This window comes from Lutjanus erythropterus, chromosome 18 (assembly GCF_056507025.1).
Source record: "Lutjanus erythropterus isolate fLutEry1 chromosome 18, fLutEry1.hap2, whole genome shotgun sequence".
Taxonomy (NCBI): Eukaryota; Metazoa; Chordata; class Actinopteri; order Lutjaniformes; family Lutjanidae; genus Lutjanus; species Lutjanus erythropterus.
Window position 1 is genome coordinate 30,495,566 of NC_139334.1, and position 26,026 is coordinate 30,521,591.

Here is a 26,026-nt window from a genome sequence, read left to right on the forward strand (position 1 = left end):
TTGTTTGTCACTTCCATCCACTGAGCCTCCTCTGTTGCTCGGCTGCTTTAGGCCAACATCATGACCTTTACCTGGAGATGATCAGATCATCTAAATCTTCCCTCCTTCTGTTCCTTGTAGCTGTCGTCTCTGAAGGAGCTGGCCGAGCGGCTGAAGAAGCAGCTGAGCAGAGAGAAGAGCGGACAGGTCAAAACCAAACTCAAGGCCCTCCTCCAGCGACGTGACAGGATCAAGGAGCTGTCTGTCAAACGCAGGGAGGAGCTGGAGCTCTCCAGGATGCTGTGCATCTTCAACCGGGATGTTGAGGAGGTAACAAACCAACCAGTCAGAGACTTTAATCTTTAAATAAACAAACCATGTACCACCTTACCATTTTACCATTAACCATTTTACTGACACAAAAGAAAAGAACAATATCTCAGTTGTGTTTTGGTTGTTTCAGTTAAATTGTTTGCAGTTCATACAGGGGTTTTCTTGTGTAGCTCAGCAAATGTTTTTGTGTGTCAGGCTGAGGAGTGGGTGTCTGAGCGGATGCAGAAGATGGCGGAGGACGGTAAAGCCGACCTCAGCAACCTGCAGGCCAAGATGAAGCTTCTACAGAAACATCAGGTGTTTGAGGCGGAGATCCTGGCTCACAGTGAGATCATCAGATCAGTGCTGCTGGTAAGATCAGAGGAGACAAGAAGACGTCAAGTTAGACATGATGAGATGAGATGTGAGTTTAAAATGTTCTGTGCCTCCAGGCTGGGGAGGAGCTGGTCTCCCTTCGCCACTTGAAGTCTAAGGAGGTGAAGAGGAGTGCAGCCACCCTGGAGCTCCACTGGGAGGAGCTGAAGAAGGCCATGGCCACCAGAGGGAAAGCTCTGGAAGATAACAGAGACTTTCTGGAGTTCCTGCAGAAAGTTGAAGAGGTGGAGACCTGGATCAGACACAAGGTAGGAGACGGATGGCAGCACAAAGGAATGTGTGGTGTGTGTTTACAGTGTGTAATGTCTGTCTCTGGCCTGTGTGTTTGTTGCAGGAGGTGATGGTTAATGTTGGAGATGTTGGGAAGGATTATGAACACGGAGTTCAGCTGCTGAAGAAACTCAGCGAGTTCAGAGGAACTGGAGACGGGGTGAGGGAGCAGTGTGGTTGTCTCATGTTTGTCCTCTAACTAACAATCATATTTGATTCCCACAATGATAATTTTCTCCTGAGGTGATGTACAATCAGATTTCTTTTTACAACCAGTGGAGTCGCCTCCTGCAGGCCATTAGATAGAATGTAGATTTTAAGACACCTCTGCTTTGGCTTCACTTGTCAGACACAGAAACTCTGTCCCCTGTTTATAATACAGATTATGGGTGGTCCAGCCTTTTCCAGCTCCTGGGGAGGAGCGTATTATAACTTGTGAAGGACTCGGAGCTCACAAGTTAAGGAATTTCCCTTGTGTTGTTCATAGCAAAAACTTGGTCCCATCTCTGTCGTGTGGATGTTGGTATAACGGCGTTGCACTCTTGTTGTTCACGTGAAAAGTGAAAAGTTGTGTGAAGAAAGAAAAGAGAGCTGAGAGAGACGGTCAAACCCTGACTCCTTTCTTCACCTCCACACAGCTGACCGATAACTGTACGAGTCTGGAAGGTTGTAGCCACAGTCATCATTTCATCTTCTGTTTTGTTCTCAATCTTTAGGATGTGACGGTGGACGACGCTCACATCACAGCCATCAACAGACTGGCAGCCAAACTGGAGAAGAGGCAAATCGCTGATGAACTTGTCACTGTCAAACAGAGGAGACAACAACTCAACGACAGGTAACACTGGTGTTTAATCTCACCTCTGTGGTTGTTTGTTTGTGTTGTTGTTTTCTCAGTTTTGCTCTAAATGTCTCGTCTCTTCCAGGTGGAGTAAGTTTCACGGAGATCTAAATAATTACAAGAAGAAGCTGGAGGGGGCACTGGTGGTCCACGCCCTCATCAGAGAGCTGGAGGAGGTCAGAGACAGAGCCAATGAGAAGGTCAGTCATCTGATTCTACCTTCAAACTACACGTCAGATCTCCGCCTGAGACTCACATACAGGATGTCCTCTGTCTCTGCAGATGCTGCTGCTGCAGGGTCAGGACTGTGGTGTTGACGTGGACAGCGTGGAGAACCTGATCAGACGCCATGAGGAAACAGAGAGAGAGGCCGGGGTCATCCAGGAGAGGTCAAAGGTCAGTTGGAGAGCTTTTTTAAAGACTTAAGTGTCTCCCAACCAAGGGTGGATGGGTATATTTTTAAAAATGGTAGTGTGCAGACTTAGTTCTTGATCTAATTTATGATTTTGTACAATGTCATATGATTATTAAAAAAACCCTGGAAGTTCCTCACATGAGTGACTTGAAAAAGCTGTCGAGCTGTTTAACCTGCAGTCCAGTATTGATTTCCTGATTTATTTTGAATTGACATGAAGGAGAGCCTGAATCTTCCCTGTCACCATGGTTGAAAGTTCACATTGTATCCCCCACAAATAAAAGTCAAACCAGTGAGAAAACATAATCTTACTGTAGACCTGCGGAGATGTCCTGACCTAAAAATCTTTTTCTTTTTCTCAGATGAAAGAAAACATGTATGTTTGTTTTGTTCAGACCTCAATAAATATCACATCATCATGATTTTCAGTGAACATGAAAATTGTGATGCAAAACTGACCAATTCCACTAATTGTATTGCAGTTTCAGTCAAAATAATTGCAATATGACTTTTTTGTCATGTGTAGTTGTTGACTGATTGATGTGTGTGAAGTCCTGAAGTCATCTTAAACTGTCAGTGATGTGAGTTTAAAGTGTAGTATGTTCTCTACCACCATGTTTTGAAAATGCAACAAGGGAGTAACCACTTTAGGAGGCCTCATGGCCATGTAATGTGTGACACAGAGGGTGAAGGGACACAGAGGAAACTGACTGAGCATGGACAAAGACATTTAGAGGTGTTAATGATGGACTGTCCTCCCTGTCTGATCTGCTCAGGCCCTGGAGAAGGAGGTCTCAGATCACCTGAAGGCTCGATCAGTGATGAGCGACAAGCTGAAGAACAAACAGAAGGAGGTCCAGAAAGCTCTGAAGACTCTGGACAAGGAGGTGAAACTCAGGTGAGGGAGATTTTATTGTAATACCATGAATTTAAACTAAAATTAAATGATTTAAGTGCTGTCATCTTTGTCAATAAACTTGAGATGGTAAGTTTTCTAGAGCAGTACCCGTAAGTCTGTTGGGTGCTATTATGAATCCCACTGCTTTACTTTTTTAAGACCTGCCCCTCTGGCTCTGATTGGTTAGGTTAAGAATATCAGAGGCAGTGTAGGGCAGGTTATGCCAAGAAAAGCAGTGAGATCCATAATAACGCCTCTTTTGGTGTTTCTGAACAGACAAAAGCTTCCAAAAATCTTAAAATAAAGACCTAAAATAAAGAGATTTTGTTTTTTAGGAAGGAGAAGCTGCAGGAGGCCCACCAGCTGCAGCTGTTCAAAGCCAACCAGCGCCTCCTGCTGGAGTGGAGTGTCAAACAGAGCAGTGAGATGGCAGAGAAAGGCCTTCCAAAGACCAGATCTGAGGCCGACCGGCTCATCATTGAGCATCAGGACTGGAAGGTGAGAGTCGTCTCCTACCTGCTCTCTCTGTGTGTGTGTGTGTGTGTGTGTGTGTGTGTGTGTGTGTGTTACAGTTCTCTTTCACCTGGTTAATGATACAGTATGTCAGATGAACTGTGCTGTTTGTGCAGACGGAGATCGACGCCCGTGCCGAGCGCATCGACTCTGTTCGGGACTTCGGTCAGGGTCTGATCCGGTCGGGTCACAGTTCGAAGGCAGAGATCCAGAAGGCCCTGAACCAGCTGGAGGAAGCCAAATCTGAACTGGACCGAGCCTGGCTGAAGCGCAGCATGACCCTGGAGCAGGCCCGAACCCTGCAGGTGATGGTCTCAGGCTAACTTTACAGAGATAATGGGTGAAAAATACTTTGAATATAAAATTAAATTCTTGTGTTTGAGTTACAGTGCAGAGTCTTTTCCCGTCTGTTTGCTGGAAAGGTAGCCTGCTATATTTTGTCAGAAGAAGCAGAAGTACAAAGGCTTGTTTTTTTCCTGCTCCTGTTTGCTCTGTTAAAGTTACTGCATGATGGTTAATGGAAACTCAACTCTTTCCTGTTTGTGTTCCAAATTTAAAGCTTTCTGGTGTTTCATTGGGCAAAAACCCTTCATTCATTAGCAAGGCTTTTATTGTGACACGTTTGCAGGAACATGTTGTAAAAACTCACTGATTCCACAAATTCATAGGCTCTTATTAAGTTCCACTTGCCAGCAGCTGAATCACCTGCTACACCGATTAATGTTTGGTATTAGTGGTCCAGTTTGGCTCAATATCAAGGTGACCACCAAATACTGATCTAACAAAAAAACAGACTGGTATCAGCCAATATGGCTTATAGACGATTAGCAAACTGGATCAGCGGCAAAAAAACCCATGATGGGTGCATCCCCAGTAGCACTGATTTTTGGGTTAATGTAACTGTTGTACTGTCTGGTTCTCCCTCCCTCAGGTCTTCTTGGCTTCTGTAGAGCAGTGTGAGAGCTGGCTCAGCAACAAGGAGGCCTTCCTGTCCAATCAGGACCTGGGGGTAAGATCCACCTGTTGGTTCCTCTAATTTGGAAACAAAAACCAGAATATTTCAATAAATCTGCATGAATGTGATCCAGCTGAGCAGCAGCCTGTCGTGTTGTGTTGGTGCAGAGCTCGTTGACGGAGGTGGAGACTCTGCAGAGGAAACAGGCTCAGTTTGAGGAGGCTGTGGAGGCTCAGGTGGAGCAGCTGGATGAGGTGGAGAAACTGGCCCAGAAGATGATCCAACAGAAGCACTACGATTCTGACAACATCAAAGCAAAGAGCAGAACGCTCGTCACAAGGTGATGACGTCCTCTGACATCATCAGACCACTTTTCTGATCTAGTTTGAGTCATTCTGTGTGGAAACAGTTACAGGACTATTAGTTGTTGCTTTTCAGAGATAAAAATAAAATTATCAGAAGAAAAACTAAAAAGTGATCCTGATTACCTGTCTGTCTGTCTGTGTATGTAGGCGGAGCCAGCTGCAACAGCAGAGCAGATCTCGTCACAAAGCTCTGGATCAATCACTGCAGCTGCAGCAGTTCTTGTCCAGCAGCTACCAGGTACTCAGCCGTTGTAAGCTAAGATAACTCAAGTCTACAGTTACAGTTCAAGGAAACTTTATTGTCCTCAAAGGGAAATTTGTCTTGCTACAGTCTGTTGCGTTGCATAAAATAAGATAAAAACATCACAGAAACATAAATGTTTGTGTAATGTATAAAACATTAAGGAGACATCTGACTGTTCATTTCACATTGACAGCACAGTCACATAAAATCAATTATGAATTGCAGTGCAGTGCCGATAGAGAAAACATGCAAACAAAACCAGTTCTGCATGAAAAAATAGATTCAAAGGGTTAAAGATGAGCTCTGCTGATTTCCCTAATATGAAATGGCCAATCAGGATCTTGGAGGTAGGAGGCTGCAAATTCAGTGGTGCATGCTGGGAAGTTTCAGACCTTCCTCAGCAGAAAAACAGCCGTATATGTTGTCTGTGTAAGGTCAGGCCAGGCCTGTGTAAGGTTTATTTAGGTCAGTGATTTTTTTTTTACTTTGTTTTTATTTCAGTTTCAGCAACTTATACAATCATTTTTACAACTTTTCCTGCTGTTTTTTGTCTTCTTCTTCTTCTTCTTTTTTTTTTTTTTTACATCTGTATCTATATGGTTTATGGACAAACAAAGTTAAATTAAAATAAAACAAACACACCCCAGCTTAAAGTGTTTAGAATAAAACAAAGGCATAAATTAGGAAAAGATGATAAACAAAAATGAATAAATAAATAAAAGAGAAAAGGTAAGGGTCTGTGTGTGTGTATGCATCAAGAGGTGTGTCAGGTTGGAAAGATAAAGATACATGTATAATTCAGGATGTATTTGAGGATTTAGATCACCTCACTATGTTAATATGGCGATGGCAGGGCTCCATCTTTTCATAAATACTTCTTTTTGAAGGGGCAAGTAGTATGTGATTTGTTCCATCAGGTAAATTTTCTGTTCCTTCTCAATCCACATATTGACATGATTTTCTTTCTGAATAAACAGTCATTAAATCTGCAGAGTTTTTTTTTTTTTTTGTTTTCTATCTTGGATGCAATAGTTAATGATTCTTAATTGTCCACTGCTGTAGACTTTAGTGGCACAGGCTACTATACTGAACCCTCCTTCACTCTGCTGTACTCTGACATGCTGGGCTCCTCAGAGGTCTACTGGACTCTACTGGACTCTAACCTTCTCTATTGTATCAGACTCTTCCATCCTGCTTTGTGTCTCCAACTTCTCTAAATCTGTTCTCTTTCTTTTTTCTGCTGAACTCCAGGTGTGTGCAGTAATGTGTGTGTGTGTGTGTGTGTGTGTGTTCCAGGTGTCTGTGTGGCTGAATGAGCGTAATGCCGTGGCGTTGGACGAGAGCTGGAGGGAACCAACCAACCTTCAGGCCAAAGTGCTGAAACATCAGAGCTTCGAGGCCGAGATCCTCGCCAACCGCTACAGAGTGGACACAGTCACCAAGGTGGAGTGTGCGTGTGCGTGTGTGCGTGTGTGCGTGTGTGTGTGCGTGTGCGTGCGCGTGCGCGTGTGTGTGTGTGTGTGTGTGTGTGTGTGTGTGTGTGTTAAACCGTGTAACATCAGTGTGCGTCAGTGCTGTCTGTTTTTGACTTTGATTGTGTATCAAAGCAGCAGTTAGATCCCAGTTTGTTGAAGAGTTTTTCTTTTCTGGACAGTAAAGTTTGAGATGGACTGTAGTCACCTGACAGGAAGTGTGTGTTTGACCTGAGTGGTGATGTCACGTCTCTGCAGGAGGGAGAGAAGCTGCTGTCGGAGTTTCACTCAGCTGAAGTGAAGGTTCGACCTCGACTCAAAGAGCTGATCGGCAGCTGGGATGCTCTGATCCACAACTGTAAGGAGAAGAAGACCAGACTGCAGGAGGCTTACCAGGTACACACACACACACACACACACACACACACACACACACACACACACACACACACTTCATTTCTCATTCAGTCTGCAGTCTGAATGCTGCAGATTGACCCGCTGTGAGTTTAGTTTAGTTTATTACTTTTATTGATCATTTAAAAAATAAATCTAATATATCACTCATATAGCACAACCAACAAAGGCAACAAATACCAGCCGATCAGAGGCAGAGTAGGGCGGGCCCTGACTTTGACCTCATGTTGTGTCTGTCACAAAATAGTATCTTGGCAAAGGAGAAGTGCTCACTAACATGGATTGTAACATATTTATGAACAAATCTGAGATCAGTAAACCTTTTTTGTGCACAGCCTGAGATCTTTGACTTTAGCTTATAAAAAATTGGACCAAAAAGTGTTGTGTTTAGATTTTTCTTGAGTTTATATTGTATATTGCTTAATAGCATAAAGATCTTGATATTATTTAAAACACGTCATTCAGTCTTAAATACTTAATTCACTGTGTGAAAACAGTGCAAAGAGTCTGACTCTGCAGGCTGTTTATCTCTGACCCAACTCAGAGCACTCATTGTCGGCTGTGTGGGTGTGAACTGCGCCGCTGGACGAGAGTGTGTTGTGGAGAAGCTGCTGGCTCAGTCTTCTTATTTTGTAATAAACTGTGTGCAGAGGAAAACAGTTAAACTGATGCAGTGTCACTGGGTTAACCCTTCAGTGTGTGTGTTCAGGCGCTGCAGTTCGAGCGTTCACTGGACGACATGGAGGAGTGTGTGGCATCAGTGGAGAGAGAACTGGCCAATGAGGACTGTGGAAGTGACCTGCCGTCTATCAACAGGCTGCTGAAGGCTCTGCAGGGTCTTGAGGAGGAGGTGGACGGACACAGAGACAGAATACAGGTACACAGTGTCCACTTCCTGTTTTACTGCTGCTGACAGTTTGATTTTTTTTTCAGACCAGCTGATGTCTAAAATCTCAGGACGATTTAATAAACGACTGTATTTATATTGAGTGTTTTGTTTGAACAGGGTCTGGTGGAAACAGCGAAGATCTTCCACTCTCAGGGAAACTTCCTGGCTGAGGAGATCCAGACCAGAGTGGCTCACACCATCAACAGGTCTGAGAACTGTGAGAAATCTGGCTGTGGTGTAAATCACTGGTTCCCAACCCTCATCAAAGCTTTGCAGGGGCTTGTGAGGCCTCTTTGATTTGTAAGAAAACTTCTTTAAAGAACTATAAAGTTGGCCTGTGTCTCATTTCTGTGAAGAAAATTTAATTAAATTGTTTAGATTATTATTTAAAACAGAAACTTCTGAAATCTCAAGTTGAAGACCATGAGCTTCATTCACAGAGCCTTCACTGTCTGCTAAACAGCCTCGTCCTGCATTAGAAAAGTACACAGTTCAAGCAACCAAAGAGATAACAGAGGAAAGGGCAAGTATCAGGGAGAAGAAAACACTGAATTTATCACAAAAGAAGACTATTAACTATATATGATTATTAAAAAAAAAAAAAAAACACAGTACAGACAGAGAAAGGTATAAAAAGTCCCTAAAAGAATAAGGAAATTTCATCTCTGATGCAAAAACCACAGGAAATAATTTTCTAAAAATTCATTGTAACTGCTCATTTTACACAAACTTTTTGTTAATTGTATATTTAAAATATATTTATTTGGTGCTTTGAGCATCACAAGCTGAGTTCCATTTAGTTCCATTTTATTTGAGAGAAGTCCGACATCTCTACAGCTGGTATCTTCAAACCTCTGCAACTCAAACCAAAACTATCTGGATGGATAAACAGCACTGCAGACCAGAGAATTTACATTGTGCTCAGAGGTTTTAATCACAGGGATGCTCTCTGTTCTGTCAGGTACAACAGTCTGGCGGAGCCCCTGCAGAGTCGGAGGGAAACCCTGGAGGCGTGGCAGGTTCTGTTCCAGTTCTACAGAGACCTGGAGGAGGAGGTGGCCTGGCTGAGCGACAGGCTGCCTTCCATCACTGCTAAAGACTGGGGGAGTTCCCTGAGCACCACCCAGCAGCTGCTCACCAAACACCAGGTGACAAACACACACACACACACACACACACACACACACACACACACACACACACACACACACACACACACAGACACACACACACACATTCTTTTCTTTGAATTACATTTTTTTTTGTTTTTGAATGTGGTTCATCACTTCTTCACCATGAATTCACTCCCTCCCATCCCCACCCACTGATAAACTCTGAGTCATCAATGAAGATGCACCAATAATGATAGTATCATCAATAAAAATAAGTACTATTGATACATATACACACATACCCATGTATATAAATGTACACATACATGCCTGTGTATCAACTGGGAAAAAGAAAATACATTAATGTAATTAGGAAAAAAACTGAATAAACAAAAACAAAAAGGGGCGGGGGGTTGGGGTACAGTCTCATTCAGTAATTAGTTACATCCAGTACATTTACAAAATCAGGTCTTTTCCAAGGATGTAAGAAATGATTCTGTCTGTGAAAAACATGGCTTTTTGTCTGATTGCACATTTAAGCCTTTCAGTCGCTATGCAAGTAAATAAGTAGGTAAATGTTTCAAATAAAAATGATTTCTTTTGATTGTTTGTTTCAGGCTGTGATGCAGGAGATCTCAAGCCGCTCCCCATTGGTCCAGGCGGTTCAGGAGGCGGGGCATAGTCTGGTGAGGAAACATCACTCATTGGTGGAGAAAAAAAAGTATTTTTTCATATAGAAACATTTCATGGTTCAAATTTGCTGTGAATTATTGTAATTGTAATGATTATCATATATCTGTAATAATATTGAGGGTGTGTGAGAAATAAAGAAATAAATAAGACATTAGCTTTATTTTGGCCCTCGCAGGTCAGAGGTCGTCACTTTGCATCTCATGACATCCGGGAGCGTCTGAGGGAGCTGAAGAGTCTCCACGAGGAGCTGCTGACGGAGGCGGAGAAGAAAAGCAAACTCCTGCAAGAGGCGCTCAGCATCCACACTTTCCTCACTGAGGTAAACCTTTATATAAACCTTAGTGTGTGTGTTTATTGTGTTTCACTTCATTAATGTGTGTGTGCGTGTGTGTGTGTAGGTGTCTGAGCTGGAGCTGTGGATGGAGGAGCAGCGGGCAGGTTTGGAGTCTCGGGACTGTGGGAGGAGCGAGGAGGCGACGGAGGCTCTGCTGAGGAGGCTGGACTCTGTGGACGTGGAACTGGAGAACCAGAGGAGGACGGTGGAGAGACTGCAGGAGAACGGAGCCTCGCTGCAGCACCTCAGACATCCCAACAGGTAAAAACACACACACACCACAATGATGTGTATACACACACACACACACACACACACACACACACCTGTAAACTCATAAAAAAGAAAAAAATATCTGTGAAAGAATAAGATCATAAATGTGGAAATATAAAGACAAATAGAACAAATATCAAAGAATAATTATTGCATTTTCAGTTGTTTTCACATTTATTTGTTGATGTATTTCTGTAATTTTTTATTTATATCAAAATAAGACACATTTTCTTGAAACAGAATATTTTAGTTTCTTGATAAAACTGATCAATAATTAAAAGCTTAGTGTAACACACAAGCAAATTTTAATACAACATTTAGAGAAAAAGTATTAGTAGTTTGTATTTAGATCTGAAATGACTCTGAGTTCTGTTCTCTGTCATGCAGGTCATTTTAAACTGTAATGTGTTAATGAGCTGCAGTGTGTGTCTGTATTTTGCTCTGTGTGTTGTTCAGACCAGACCAGGTTCTCTTAATAATGTAAAAGGTAGCTTGTTATTGTTTAAACATAGCTCAATATCAGATGTATAGTTAGATATATTTTCTCAAATTGAGATTACTTTTCTAATGCTAAAAAATGACAGGATTATTTATCTTTTTAGACAAAAAATAAGACTTAGGTCCCAGACACAAGGCTTTTTAAAAACTTTTTTTATCCCTTTATTTTCCTCCATTCTTTTCTTTATTGCTCTTGCTATTCCTTGAAGGGCAAAGCTGTTAATTAACTGGCTTTTGTTGGGTTTTCTTATCCAGGCTGAGTTCTCACTCCTGGCAGGATTCATGTGTTCATTCAAGCAAAAGCAATAGGGATAAAATAAGGAGCAATAAATAATTCGATTTTTCAAAAATATAAATAAATATCGACAGAAGAATTACATATGAAAAAATATTCGTAGCCCATTAAGTTTTGTTTTTTATCTTTAGAAATCTCTGAATGTTTTGTGTTTTAATTTGAAAAGTATCATGTTCCTGTGTCTCTCAGCCACCTGGTCACTGAGTCTCTCCCAGGTGTCCTTGAACGCTTCGAGACTCTCCTCCGACTCTCGCACACTCGCCGCACTGCTCTGGAGGATCAGCTCCGCCTTTACGTGTTTGAGAGAGAAGCTAACGAACTACAAACATGGCTGACCTCCAAGAAGGCTGTGGCAGAGTCCAAGGACTGTGGACAAGATCTGGAAGACGTAGAGGTGAGTCAAAACAAGTTACAAGATAAACCATCCGGCTGCTATGTCTGTAGATTAAAGGATCTTTATGTAAGAATTTTAATTTAAAACATCAGAAAAGGAAATACGAAGAAAGACGTCTTTGTACTGTTTTGAGGAGATATCTTCTGGAGTTAGCATGTCAACCAGCTCGTCCCAGCCTTCCCGTCTTATGATACCTCATATATACACTTAGTATATAGATACGCCAATAATAATAGCTCAGGCCTTTTTTTCGTTTCTTTACTCCTTTCTGACAGTAAACTGAATAAGTCTTTGCATGACTGCTTGTATTTAGCTTGTATTTGGCTTCTTTTGTTTGATGAAAAACATGTTAAAAAGTTTTGGTATTGGTAGTGTCACACTGTCCTCATTTTGTTGTTCGTCCCTCCACCTGCAGGTCCTTCAGAAGAAGTTGGAGGTTCTGGTGTCCGACATGTCTGGTCTGGGTCGGAGCCGGCTGACGTCGGTCCAGCAGCTGGGCAGAGGGCTGCAGCAGGACGGTCAGGCCCGGAGGAGGGACGAGGCCCTCAGCAGGCTGTGGGAGGAGCTTAACAGCAGCATCAGGACCAGAGAACAGGTACAAGGTGGTGAACGGTGCAGGACAAACAGAGCTGTGGTGGTGAGGGTGACTGTCTGTCTTCTGTCCTCCAGAGTCTGCAGTCAGCGAGGGAGATTCATCAGTTTCATCACGATGTGGATGAGCTGAAGGGCTGGATGGCAGAGAAGGAGGCTGTGCTGGACTCAGAGGACCAAGACCAGGACCTGAACTCTATCCAGACTCTGCTGAGACAACACGAGGCACTGGAGGTACGAAATGGTGACGGTTTTGCTCCTTTAATCAGTTCACTGACCTCCAGGCTTGTCTGTTTACCTGCGGTTTTGTTGTTGGTTTCTGTCCTCAGAGGGACCTGGTTCTGATCTCTGAGGAGGTGACCAGGAGCAGAGAGGAGGGCCGTGCTCTGAGCAGACGGCAACCTCAGGCCAGAACCGCTGTGACGCAGAGGCTGGAGGAGCTGGAGGTCTGCTGGTCCAGCATCCAGGACAAGGCCTCCCAGTGCCGCGCCAGACTGGGACAAGCTGAAGACGTGCAGAGATATTTATCACAGTGGACTGAACTCATGTAGGTTCTTATCAGTCTGTGTCCTTACAAACTCAACTTTGTGTCAATTCTCCACTGACTAGTTGGGGTTGTGGACATCTGTCTCGTGTCTCAGGGCCTGGCTGAGGGAGATGCTGTCTCTGGTACGTGGGGAGGGTCTGAGCGTGGAGGGAGCTGACCTGGAGCAGCTCATTAAAAACCACGAGGAGTACCGCGCCCAGATCGACAGACAGCTCAGCAAATCACAGGCTTTGAAAGAGAAGGGGAGACGTCTGATAGAGGAGGGACACTTCATGTCTCAGGAGGTAAAATCTTAAGATATAAAACCTGACGTTCTGAAAGAGAATCCTAATGCTAAAAACCGATCTGTCCTCCCAGGTGGAGGAGCGTGTCTGTGAGCTGGAGGAGCTGGAGCAACGGGTGGAGAAACTTTGGGAGGAGACCAGGCTCCTGTATGAGGAGGAGCTGGAGATTTCCCTCCTGCAGAAGGAGCTGGAGCAGGCAGAGCGCTGGCTGAGCTCCTACGAAAACACACTGATGGCTGAGGACTACGGGGTGGGTCTACACCTCACCGAGGACATTGACTTAACAGGCCATCTCTGTTAAACCTGGAAGTGCAGAAAGACGTCATCGAGACTTTCAGATATGTGCCATTAAATCTTTCTGTACTTTTGGTTCCTCCAGGACTCTGTGTCGGATGTTATGGAGCTTCTGAAGAGACAGGAGGACTTGGAGGCCATGATCCAGGCTCAGAGCGACCGCTTCATCGCACTGCAGAAGAAGAAAACACAGGTTGGTTGGTAACTTTAGAAAAAAATCTATCAAACATTGTTTTCTCTTCTAACTTCTAACTGTTTTCCTCCTCAGAGGGAGAGGAGACTGGGTCTTCTTGGACATGAGAACCTGGACCCAGAGGACAGAAGACCTCCAGCCAGAGTTTCATCCCTGAGGAGTAGACCGTTGGATCCAAAGACGCCGAGGATCTCCTCTTCCTCCTCCAGAGGCCGTCCAGAGATCATCCGTCAAGTCAGCAGCAGCAGGAGGACAGACACCACAATCAGATCGTTCCTGCCAGAGAGGAAAACCAGTCTCACAACCTGTGGTGGTACTCCACCCAGCCCAACAGAGAGGAGGAGACAGTTCAGTTCCAGCAGGAAGTCTCAGGAGGAGGAGGAGACCACCAGTCCTCCTGCTAGTCCTCCTGCCAGTCCCACCTCCAGGCCGACTGTGATGCCCCGGAAGAGACAAACCAGCCGCTCAGACTTGACTCCTGTTGCTCCCCTCAGAGCATCACCTGACTCCTCCTCCCTGAAACGTCCTCAGTCACCTCCACCTCCCGTCCCCAAACCTCCTCTGGCTCCAAAGCCCAGACTTTCCTCTGCAGAGCGGATGTTTGAACGCTGCTCTGAGCCTCCGAGGCAGCCAGAGGAGCCCCCCACACCACCTGACGTACCTCCACTAATCAGAGAGCTTGTTGCTCCAACTGAACCTCCACCTCCACCCATTGCAGAGACAACCTCTCCTCCTGAATCACCTCCACCTTCAACCAGGATGGAGATCTACAACCTGGACTCACCAATCCCCAAGCAGACTGATGTTCCTGATTCTCTTCCTGCTGATGAACAGGTTGCACCACCTGACTCCCCGACTGCTGCACCAATCACAGAAGAGGACAATGAATCAGCTGCTCCTCCAACACAGGAGCTGCCTCCTTCTTCTCCACAGCGACAGAGGAGGTTAGAAGATCTACCAGAAGAAAAACGCAGCTCCACACCAGAGGTAAGAACTGTCACTCAGGTCAGATGAACTGTGATGACCATCAACATCCATATGTAGATGTCACCTTGGCCCCTAGATTGTATGACAGTACTAGGGCATCGATTCAGATTTACCGTTTTGATTTGATTCAATTTGATTTGATATCAGTATTGATTCTGATTTCAGTGAGTCATGTTCAAGGGTGTTTATGTCACTGACTGAGACTGATTTAATACGTAAATCGATACAGTACATCTTATAAATAACGAACGATTTAGTACGATATGATTCAGCCCTGTCACAATGCAATACTAGACAATGCAATGTGTGAATCTTTACATTTTGAGTCAGTTAATGCTATATTTGTTGCAAAAAGAAATCCTACTAGTTTTACTAAATCCAGTAACATCATATTAGAGATCTCGTGTCATTGAGATACTGTAGCCTAAATGAGAATCTATGAACAAACTTTAAAACTGTTTAAAATGCATTGTATGTTTAAGATTGTGACTTCATCATTATTTATTTTATCAGCAAACTGATTGGTTGTCTCACACCTGTGGTGTTGTTAGGTGACAGCGGTGCAGCCAATCAGAATGGAGGGAACTCTGGAGCTCAAAGTGAAACAAGGAGGAAACAAGGTGAGAAAAGTGTCGTCACTCACTGAAGGTGACTGAATATAAAGTCAAAGAGACAAATGGAAGTGAAGTGATTTTTTCAGCACACGAATGTAGGCTGATTTTTTCAACTCTTATTTCTCAATCTCTGTTGTTCTGGTGTGAGTTGCAGAGTTTTGGAGATATCAGGTGTAGAGATGTCTGCCTTCTCTCCAATATAATGGAACTACATGACTACTAAACTTTATTCTTTCTACTAAAAGAAAGTAGTCTCAACATGAAACAACTATCTTTCTACTTTTAAATAGTATTAAAACCCTTCCAAAATGAATGATGCCTGCAGGTGGGATTGAACCTATAATCTCCTGTTTGTAAAACAGCTATGCTTACAGTGTACAAGATCAGCTACTTAACCTTACAATCTTTAGCACAGGTACAGGAGGAGCCTCGACCCTGTGATTAATAGACAATCTGCTCTTCTACCTGAGCCACAAGATTTCATCACGTTTTGCTTTCTCACCACAGACTTTGCCACAGTAAAGCTGTAATATCATTAATGGGGCTGCACTGATTGCAAATAATCTAAATTGCAATGTGGCTGAGTGCGATGTCCAAATAGCACAATCAGAGCTAAATGACAATTATTTGTGAAAGGAAAAGTACAGGAAGAAACAGCATTATGATGAGGTACTGTAGTGCTGCAGAGCTGCCTGCTCATAAAAACATTGTCCTTCAGATGTAAGAAAACATGTTTGGCACAGATCCCAACAAGTGTCACATCTTCATGACTTTAATAGTTTTCTTGTCACTGAAAATGAAAAATATGGTGCAAAAATGACCATTGCCATTAATGCCATCGCATATAATTTCAGTCAAAATAATCACAACATGACTTTTTTACCATATCATGCAGCCCTAATCAATAAACGGCACTCAAAGACCACAAATGACAGCTACAACACTTTGTTTCATGGTCGTCTGATCTGGTTTAGTGACATGAACTTGCTGACAGTTTTGTCTTGTGTGTCTGTGATTGGGTGCTGCTGCTGCAGGGTCTGGACAACTGGGAGGAGGTGTTCGCTGTTCTGGAGGGAGAGACGCTCAGCCTGTTTACAGACAAAGCAGCTGCTGCACAGGTAAATAATAATAACTTTATTTATATGACACAATCAATGCATAAAATGCAACACAAAGTGCTGAACATAAAAGCGGATAAATTAAAACATTTAAAACAATAAAAGCAAGGATAAAATGAATAAAATGAAAGCTGTTATACTTTTGTCCAGAAGTGCTGTAGTAAATGTAGATATTGTTGTCCAACATGTTACAGTAAAATAATTGATTAATGCATTGTTCAAACAGCCTCAAGCTTAGATATTTTGTTGACATGAAATATGAGTTGACTGTAGTTTAGGTTCAGTCTCACAATACACTTAAACTTAAATGATTAATGTGTTTTAAACAGTCACAAAAGATGCAGTTCAGTGCAGTTTTATTTTTAGAAATAGATAACAGAGAGAGAGATTAATCAGTAATATGATTAAATGCTGAAGTGTGTGTGTGTTTCCACAGAAGACCTCTAGGTGGCCTCCTATCAACATGGTTGGAGCTGTTTGCAGAGAGAACGTTCACTACAGGAGGAAGGAGCACACCATCAGACTGATGTGAGTCAACACTCAGTAAACACAACAGATTTCTGCTTTTCAGTCCTGATCTCAATGTTAGTTTTCCTTTAAAGCCTAAAGGTTTACACTGAGGGGAAATTTTAAAACAGACTGCATGTTTGTTATGGCAGTCACTCCTTCAAATATCCAAAATATAAATGTCTGATGCATCTCTTTTAGATGTATATTTGGTGTTTTAAAAATGTTGGATCTTAGGCGGAGTGTGTTCCTGTAATTAAACGTCCAGTGTTTATCCTGTTGAAAAGATCATGTGTTAGCGTTTTTTTCATGTTTTTGTTGACTGTGTGTGTTGTGTTTCTTTGTGGGTGTGTATCTCAGACTGGAGGACGGCAGTCAGTATCTGTTCGCAGCGTCCAGCAGAGACCTCCAGCTGCTGTGGCTGAAGAAGCTCCAGAACTGCCCCGAATCATCCAGCAGCGACTCTGACGACTCAGGGTAAAAACACACACACACACACACACACACACACACACACACACACACACACACACGCACACGCACACACACACTTATTTAATCTCCAGGAGTCAGTGAGGCAGTGCCCTCAGGTACACTGATGTCAAGGGCAGTCTGAACAAAACAAAACATTTATAATAAACAGAACACAGTTGAATACTGTTGCATTCAAGAACAGGATGGTTTACAATCATGGCTTTAAACTGACCTGTGGGTACGGGTGCGATCAGTTTTAATGTGTGTTCCAGGTGTTTGCAGCACAAAACCTTAAAGCGGTTCTTCCAAAATTAGTATTTGCTTGGGGGACTTGAAGTGTCAGCCAATCAGCTGAGTGTGTTAGATAATGACAGTTGGACTAGTGTAAAAAGGAAGTGATTTATGATGGTAACTGTCCAATTACAGCTTTATAAATGAAGAGAAACTAAATGTCTGTCACGTCTAACTGTTAACGATGTTCACCCGACCTTTTCATACAGGATGCAGTGTAGACTCCTGTAATAAATCTCAGGGTGGAGTGATAAACTGAGTCTAGCTGTTTGAGAGCTGAGGCAGAGACGTGTCTATAGATAATGTCCCTGTGGTCAAGGACAGACATGAAGACGGCCTCAGTGATCTGCTACCTACTAAAGATGGGAAAGTTAACTCTGTCTCTGTATAAAAATCCAGTTTTCTGTCCTAACTTCCTAACAATTGTCAGTTTGATGATGCATGCAACAGCAGTGATTACACACAGCTGGGAGTTGGACCCAGTTATTTGGGAGCCAATCACAGTCCTATTGGCTGAGCCCGGTTCCGTTGCCCACTTGTCTCTTTGGTTTTGGTGTCCTTCGCAGCACCGCTCCCTCCAGCATTCCAACTGAAAACCTCCTCCTCCCAGCGCTCAGAGCTCCTGCGTGCTAGCAAAACCTAAAAAGACTTTTCCACTGGCACTTTTATCCACGTCGCATCAAACCGTCGCTCTTACTGCTCCTTAATGCAGCGGTGTGCGTGGTTCTGGAACATAAATTAATATGAGGGAGCTATTAATAACAGCTGACTCGCTCATAATGAAGTCAGTAGCAATAATCACAGTATATCCAACAGTTTAAATAACATGGGATTAACAGCCATGTGATCTTGTGGCAGTGGGCAAATAAAACATAAAAGTTTGCTAGAAATGGAAATAATCATTCAAGAAATCAACATTAGATTATTATTTTTGTTGGGGTACTTTGTTGTTGTCATAAATGGTTGAAATCTCAACATTTTTATGAGGAATCTGAAAATATCCTCATTAAAGTGTCTGTTAAAATCCAGAAATCCAAAGTTTGATGATGTCTTGATACAAAAAACAGCAGCACACAAGCTAGATTAAATATTTGCATAAAATCAACATAATCTTTGGATTTGAATTTAGAAACATGCGGTCAAAGAATAACTAAACAAAACTAAGAATCCCACCAAGCTTTCACTGTCAGTTTAAAGGGATAATTCACATTTTTTAAAGTGTGGTTGTAAGATATATGTACTTATCCATAATCTGTATATTACATACAGGAGACGGTGGTCATGTACTGTACTGTTGTGGACAGGGTCAGCAGCAACATGTGTTTTAGACACCTTAAAAAGTCAATATCAGTTATCCAGCCAAACTTCACTGGCAAAATCAGTCATTTTGGTTTTATTGTGTGACTTCAGTGTTTTAAAAGACTAGTTTGAAATCACCAAAAGTCACACAATATCACAAACAAATGAACAGATTGAGGCAGTGATAGACTGAAATAATAACGGATTTTGTTAATGAAGTTTGGTTGATTTGAGTTTGTTCTTTGCTTTGACGGTTTCTGTTTTTGTAATTTTTTCACTGTGCATCCATCTCACACTGAGAGGTTACTAACAAATCCACACTGAGTCAGAAGAATAGTTGACTTTTTACTTTTCTCTCCAAGCAGACAAATAATCCTCTTTTTACACAACAAAATAGAAATGCTTCAGAAAGAAAATCCTTTTGAAGAACAAAATTAGGATCCACAGAAGTGTCCCAAAAACTATATTACATAAAAAAGGCAAAATTCTTAGGCATTCTCCTTCCTGTACTAACTGCGGACTTGCCAGACTTTTTATCTGACTTCTCAATTACAACAGTAGGAGGCACAGTTTCTCAATACAAACCTGTACATATTACTCACAATTAACTAAACACAGAATAACAGTAAATAATGTACAATTTGCGAACACTTCACATGTATAAACAATAGTAAATTATAATACGGTGACCATGGCTCTTACAGTGACATTTGACTTATTTAACAGCAGTTTCCTGTCAGAAAAGTTTGTCTGACAGCAAGATAAAGTGGAGAAAATATCCTAAATATAGTGTACACTCGAGCTGGCAGTGATTCTGTAGGTGTCTAAAATACATTTAGCTACTGACCCTGATTAGCTTCCTACACCAGGACTCCTGCTGCTTCTCCAAACTGGGGGCGTCGACCTCCATCTGCTGTAGGTAAAACACTGACTATGGAGAAGAACCTCATACAACCACGGGTCTGAAGAGTATTGATACATCAATATTTTGTCCTGCTTTTCATTCTTATCAGAGGCCAGATTACTCCTGCGTTCCTTCTCTGAAGAATTTTACTTCTCATGATTTTCTGAAATTAAATGAATGCCGTTGATACAAAAGCGGTGCGTGGCTGCTTGGTTTCTGGTGTGGAGTCAAACAGGACGTCTGTCAGTCAGCCGTGTTTTGATGGAGTTTCAGACCGAAGTGGTTTCCCTCAAACAGTGACAGGTAATTTGACTTTGACTTTCACATCTACCTGTTCACACTGTGCACTGTGGGGCCACCGGGCACCTCTCAGGTGGGTGAGAGGCCAAAGAAATGAAACTCCCTGCCAGCAGGATTTTTTTTTTAATGAGATACTTTGACAAGGTGAATTACATTCAGCGGACACACAATGGTGGAAAAATGCACGGTGAAACAGGACACGGCCGCGGCTCTATTCATGCTGTCATGCATTACATCTGGTTTGGTTTGCAGCATAGAGATGAATTATACAGGACTGCAGAGGCAACATGACTAATGCAGGTATAAAAAATCTTTTATACAATGATTTCTGCAGGAAGAAATGTTTATTAGTAGGTGCAGAAACAGAAGTGACTACAGGGCAGAGGAGTGATTTGTTTGCACATGAGATACTACATTTAAATCAGACAGCTTTGGTGCTGTTGTGAGACAGATTTTCTCTTTTGATGACAGTTTCTTCCTGCATCCAGTGTCCATGCTAAGCTAGACTAATTAGGTCTTGATCCATAGATTGTAAATAAAGATGGCCACATTGTCTTCTCTTCCTCCAACTGCACAAAAATTAAGAAAAATTAGTTTAAAAAAAAATTAATATCCTGGATATGAACACTGGCATCTTGATTTGTTGACACTACACTAAAATGTAGGGGGTGGGTTTTATGACCTACACTGCAGCCCACCTCATCCAGATGTTTTGGCTTCGCTATGGAGGAGCCGACATGTCGTCCATCCTTCAAACTTTTGGACTTTTGGACATCCTTCCATTTTTTCCTCTCCTTTTTTTTGTTAGCTAGCAGGCAAGATATTACGCTCTGAAAATGTTATTATAACTTTATATAAACGTAAAGTTTTATGTGATTATTGTAGCTGAAATTGAATGTCTTATTTTTTCACTTTTGATGTAGCTAGGTTTGTAGTTTCTCCTGTGTTTTTTTTCTGTTCCCCTTAGTCCTGTCTCTGTCTCTTTGCTATGATTGACTGGTACTCGTTGCCTGTTGCTAACTGTTAGCACAATCCTGAACAACACCATTTGTTTCCCCTAGGATTGCAAAATCATGACCTGTCCTGCTCTGACTCTGATTGGCTAGTATTTGCTGCCTTTGTTGGTTGGGTTGTTGAGATTTAGACATGAGGAGTGTGATCGGATAAGGTTAGAATAAGAATATCAGGGTAAGCCAATCAGAGGCAGACTAGGGCGGATTATGACTTCGCCATCGTAGGAAGAGAAGATTAGAGAGGAGTTCATGGTGGATGAATGGATCAAACACACGAATTTGACCCATTAGATTGAGGTTTGTTTCCAGTGTGACACATGAGTCAGTGTTTACTTTTTATTTTTAGACTAAGTTTACTTCAGGTTTTTATCAAAGTTCGGTTAGATTTAGGCACCAAAACCACTCAGTTAGGGTTAGAAAAAAATCAGATTTGGCTTTTCACAATGTTAACCATGTGTTACAAAGACTTTCTGGCAACAACAAGGACACTTTGAGGCAACAAGGACAAGTAAATCACAGCACAGTAGGACAGGACTACTGGGACGTCCCCCCTCCCCACCAACATTATCCTGTTGTTGTCCAGGAGAGCGTCTTCAGTCAACCTGAGTTTGGAGAAGTTGGCCGAAGCTCCGGATGAGTCGAACAAACAACTGGACAGGAGAACTGAGAGTCTGGAGAGACAACTATCTGCAGAGGGGCAACCTCCTCCCAAACCCCCCCACACATACTACAACAAACACCGCTACCCCGAGGAGGGGGAGGCCGGGAGCACAGGTGAGACGACATGGCAGAGTGCACGGTAACATGTTCCCATGAATTTTCTAGCTGAAACATATTCACGTGGTAAAAAACAGGCAACTCAGGAGGGACGTTCACAGGAGAACGAGAATGTGCTGTATTAATCTTTGTGATCTGATTATGATTTATTGCCCTCCAGGTACACAGAGCAGTCAAAACCAGCTGCCTTCTGTGCCACCTCCTGCATCCCCTGACACCAGAGATCCGCCCGCTGTGACCCCCCAGGTAACAGAGGACACCGCAAACAAGTCGAGGATGAACGTCTTCAGGAAGTTTTTCACAAAGAAGTAGAGTTTTATTGACTTTACATCAATAGTCATCCTCATCAGTCAGTCAGTCAGTTAAATGATGATGTCACTTTTACTTCTTCAGAGACACAGTGTTGGACAATAATATTAAAATAATAACTTAGTAACATGACCAGTGTCTTCCAGGGGATTGATAAAGTATTTCTGACTCTGATTCTGAATAAGTGTTTACCACTCAAAACAGGAATACAGTTTCCAGACGTGATGCTAAAGGAGGTGCCATAAAGCCTCATCAGATGCCAAGTACGAATAATTTTACTGACAGTGTTTTATTCATTATGTTTGCAAATTGCCTTACAGAAAATAAATAAGCAGTGGCTAAAATTAATGATAATAGAATTAGAAACAAAGAAAATTCATAACAGATATTACCTACAATAGATGGAGGTCGACACGCCCCCAAGTTTGGAGAAGCAGCAGGAGAACCGGTGAAGGAAGCTATGTAATGTCCACAGACCTGACTTTGTTCACAGCAATGTACTGCTGTGGACAGGGTCAGTAGTAACGCGCATTTTAGATACCTAAAAAAAATCAATATCACTTTAAGTGTCCACTGTATTTAGGGTATTTTCACCACTTTACCTTTCTGTCAGACAGACTTTTCTGACAGGAAACCACCATTATATAAGAAACACATCACCCCCTTCAAACCAACCAAACTCCACTGATGAAATCAGTAATTTTACCTCACAGAAGAGGGGAATTGCTGGTGTACTGCTGCCTCCATTTGTTAGTTTGTTAGTGTTTTTGTGTGACTGCAGGGTATCTGAACTTAACCTTTTAAAACACCAAAGTTACACATGAACACAAACAAACTAATAGATGGAGGCAGCAGTGGACCAACAACTCCTGTATTCTGTGAGCTAAAATTACTGATTTTGCTAAAGGAGTTTGCTTGGTTTGGAGAGAATGATATTTGAATTACAGTAATGATGGTTTTATTGTGAAACTGATATAGATTTTTTGGGGGGGTGTCTAGAGCCCTTTTTACAGTGGACGAAGAAACCCACAAACATCGGACTTTATCAGCTTCAGCTCTGATCGGCAGTGGTGTAAAAATGACACCTCGGTGGACACTGGGTGGCTAATTGCCTCTTTTGCCCCTTATTCATACAAATGTGTTGCTTGACTCAATTTGACATGGTGCAGCAGCCCAGCACAGCGGAGTTAGCAGCTGTTTCTAGGTGTGTATTTACTGATAACTCCTGCTGCTTCTCCAAACTGGAGGCATGTTGACCTCCATGTACTGTAAGTAACACACTGACTGTGGAGAAGAACCTCATACAACAAATGAATTTAGATATAAATCTTTAATCTCTTAGTTTGAGCTAAACTAGAGTCCAGGTCTGTGTTTGTGAAACCAGCTCACATCTAATGGTTAATCTCCTCTTCATCACCTCGAATGAGAGTCTGCTCGCGTGTTTCTGATCTAAAACTGTTTGAAGTGACTTCATCTGAAGAGTTTTGATCTCCAACCTTTGGAAAGTGACACTTGCTCATAAAAAACGATTTGCAGCAAATCAATTCAAGCAGATTTTGTCAGATTTAGGAGCAGAAAAGGTTCCAGCGGGAGGATGAAACATTAGCAGAGATGATGCTCCACGTTTAGTGATTTTTTTTTTTTTAAAGATGAACTTCGCTTAATGATTCAGTGTTTGTGGAGACGAACTCCATTTATTTATTAATGAGCAACAAATCCAAACAACTTCAGACTCATCCTCTCCTCTATTCAATCAAGATCAATAAGTCAATCATTAAAAATAATCAGAGTCAGATGAAGACTTTAGAGAGAAATCAGGAGTTCAAACACGTCTTCAGTTTGGGAAATTAAAGCCAATTGAAATGAGAGTCATTCAGACAACCTGAATCATAAACACGTGACGTCACTTCATCATGTTTCTGTTGATGTTTTTGCTCATCACATTACAACAATGTTATTTATATGATATTTTTGTATTAACTGATAATCTCATTCATTTTATTGATTACTGTAAGATTTCATTTACTGGAAAATATTGTTCTAACGACAGAATTTCACACTTGAACCAAACTCATTAATCTCTTTGAGCTGCACTGAATGTTTTAATTAAATATTTCCACGTTATATCTCAGACTCCCTGATGCTTTTTCTTCCTCTCAGAGGAGCTTCTGTGGCAACATGTGCAAACACCATCAATGTATTGATTTATTGATCCAGTATGTAAACATCCAGAGTTCAGAGTACGACTGTCTGCGGCTGAACAGATCACTGAGGCAGCTTCACTGTCAGAGTGTTCACAGTTATGTTCATCTTTTATTTCAATCAATTTAATCCTTTCATCGTGTAGCAGGTCTGCACTGGTACATGCTGCCTCCAGGAAGTAGCCACAGCCTCAGACTCTGAGTTTAACACTGACTTCTTCCACTGTCTCCACCTACTCAAATTTGATACCACATTGAATAAACCTTAAACTGTATGGACAACCTGCATTTAGTGTAATTTGGCCCATGTCGTATCTACTAACAAGGAGGGGGTGGAGTTTATGACTCATTCTGCAGCCAGCCACCAGGGGGCGATCCAGATGTTTTCGCTTCAGTTTTGGGGAGCTGACATCCCTCCAATTTCTGTACTTTTTTCATTAACTAGCAGCCAAGATATTAAGCTCCGAAAACTTCCTGTGACTGTTCTACTTAGGTCCTGCCCACTTTGTTGTGATTGGCTAGTACTCGTTGCCTGTTGCTAGCCATGAGCACAATCCTGTTTACTCTGGCTAGTATTTGTTGCCTTCGTCTGGTTGGGTTGTTTAGATTTAGACATGAGGAATGTGATTGGTTAAAATTAGAGTAGGATTATCAGGGTAAGCCAATCAGAGGCAGAGTAGGGTGGGTCATGACTTCACCATCCTAGGAAAAGAAGATCAGAGAGGAGGTCATGGTGGATGAATGGTTCAAACACTCTACTTTTACCCATCAGATTGAGGTTTGTTTCCAGTGTGAAACCAAATCTCAGTGTTGACTTTTTATTTTTACTTGGTTCACTCAACATTTTCAGTTTTTAGTCAAAGTTTGGTTAGATTTAGGCACCAAAACTACTTAGTTTAGGTTTAGAAAAAGTTTTGGTGTTTAAATAGACCCTTTCACAATGTTAACCACGTGTTGAAAGAGTGTCTGACAATCACAAGGATACTTCAAGGCAACGATTTCAATGTTAACCTGAATGAACAACCCACTGATAGGATATTCAGGTTCGTGTACCTCGTTTTGAACTGTTCTGTGTATTTCCACCAAAACAGAGAAGTTGGTTCCCAGCTATAAAACCAAAATCATAAATTTTGTCTCAACCTGAAGTGCGAACCGATGTGTGTTTTTGTCATATTCCACAGGTCTTCACGCGTTGATGTGACACATCCTTGATAACTCTGTCTTTTTATGTCCATGTGCAGGTATTCGTTTGGGTTGAAATGGTGCAGCAGTTTAAATGAAATATTACTGAAATGTAAAATACATACATTTTGACTTTCTAGTATTTTTGTCTGAATATCAACCTGCTCTGTAGTCACGTTTGTGCACGTAGCACACTGATACATCATCCATGATTACTGGTAGCTGCAGGCTAAACTACGACTGAAAATAAATTCTTCAATTGTGGCTCCAAACAAGAACTATCATGAGGAGATCAGGAGAAGAATATTTCGAGCTGATGTGTTGAAAATGAAGAGGACGACAGTGAGCTTGTGTTTGTGCAGGTGGCTACTTAAAGGGATAGTTCACCCAAAAATGAAAATTCAGTCGTTATCTGCTGACCCTCATGCCGATGGAGGGTCACAGGAAAACAGTGTTACGGAATCTCCCAAATAATGGAAGTAAATGGTGACCAGTTTTCAAACTGAAAACAAAAAACTAAATAAAAACAAAATTCCTGCATACTGCTTGTCTAATGTAATCTGAGTCTTCTAAAGTCCC

At 42.1% G+C, this 26,026-nt stretch overlaps 1 protein-coding gene across 1 annotated transcript in view; it reads left to right on the forward strand.

Moving 5' to 3' along the window:
* sptbn5 (spectrin, beta, non-erythrocytic 5) overlaps positions 1-22,847 on the forward strand; it is a 59,881-nt gene extending 37,034 nt beyond the window's left edge. The window contains exons 46-80 of the mRNA XM_084742186.1: positions 121-309; positions 508-663; positions 744-935; positions 1,022-1,117; positions 1,674-1,795; positions 1,884-1,998; positions 2,081-2,194; positions 2,990-3,111; positions 3,447-3,609; positions 3,741-3,929; positions 4,556-4,633; positions 4,747-4,919; positions 5,092-5,182; positions 6,485-6,631; positions 6,919-7,056; positions 7,784-7,951; positions 8,081-8,169; positions 8,925-9,111; positions 9,693-9,761; positions 9,944-10,087; positions 10,167-10,363; positions 11,358-11,562; positions 11,978-12,157; positions 12,232-12,387; positions 12,483-12,700; positions 12,795-12,984; positions 13,058-13,234; positions 13,364-13,471; positions 13,547-14,458; positions 15,010-15,078; positions 16,107-16,190; positions 16,627-16,718; positions 17,058-17,174; positions 21,562-21,752; positions 21,916-22,847. Coding sequence (XP_084598312.1) covers positions 121-309; positions 508-663; positions 744-935; positions 1,022-1,117; positions 1,674-1,795; positions 1,884-1,998; positions 2,081-2,194; positions 2,990-3,111; positions 3,447-3,609; positions 3,741-3,929; positions 4,556-4,633; positions 4,747-4,919; positions 5,092-5,182; positions 6,485-6,631; positions 6,919-7,056; positions 7,784-7,951; positions 8,081-8,169; positions 8,925-9,111; positions 9,693-9,761; positions 9,944-10,087; positions 10,167-10,363; positions 11,358-11,562; positions 11,978-12,157; positions 12,232-12,387; positions 12,483-12,700; positions 12,795-12,984; positions 13,058-13,234; positions 13,364-13,471; positions 13,547-14,458; positions 15,010-15,078; positions 16,107-16,190; positions 16,627-16,718; positions 17,058-17,174; positions 21,562-21,752; positions 21,916-22,067 — 5,790 coding nt within the window. The 3' untranslated portion in view covers positions 22,068-22,847. The remainder of the gene's footprint in view (positions 1-120; positions 310-507; positions 664-743; positions 936-1,021; positions 1,118-1,673; positions 1,796-1,883; positions 1,999-2,080; positions 2,195-2,989; positions 3,112-3,446; positions 3,610-3,740; positions 3,930-4,555; positions 4,634-4,746; positions 4,920-5,091; positions 5,183-6,484; positions 6,632-6,918; positions 7,057-7,783; positions 7,952-8,080; positions 8,170-8,924; positions 9,112-9,692; positions 9,762-9,943; positions 10,088-10,166; positions 10,364-11,357; positions 11,563-11,977; positions 12,158-12,231; positions 12,388-12,482; positions 12,701-12,794; positions 12,985-13,057; positions 13,235-13,363; positions 13,472-13,546; positions 14,459-15,009; positions 15,079-16,106; positions 16,191-16,626; positions 16,719-17,057; positions 17,175-21,561; positions 21,753-21,915) is intronic.
* The last annotated feature ends 3,179 nt before the right edge of the window (positions 22,848-26,026 follow it).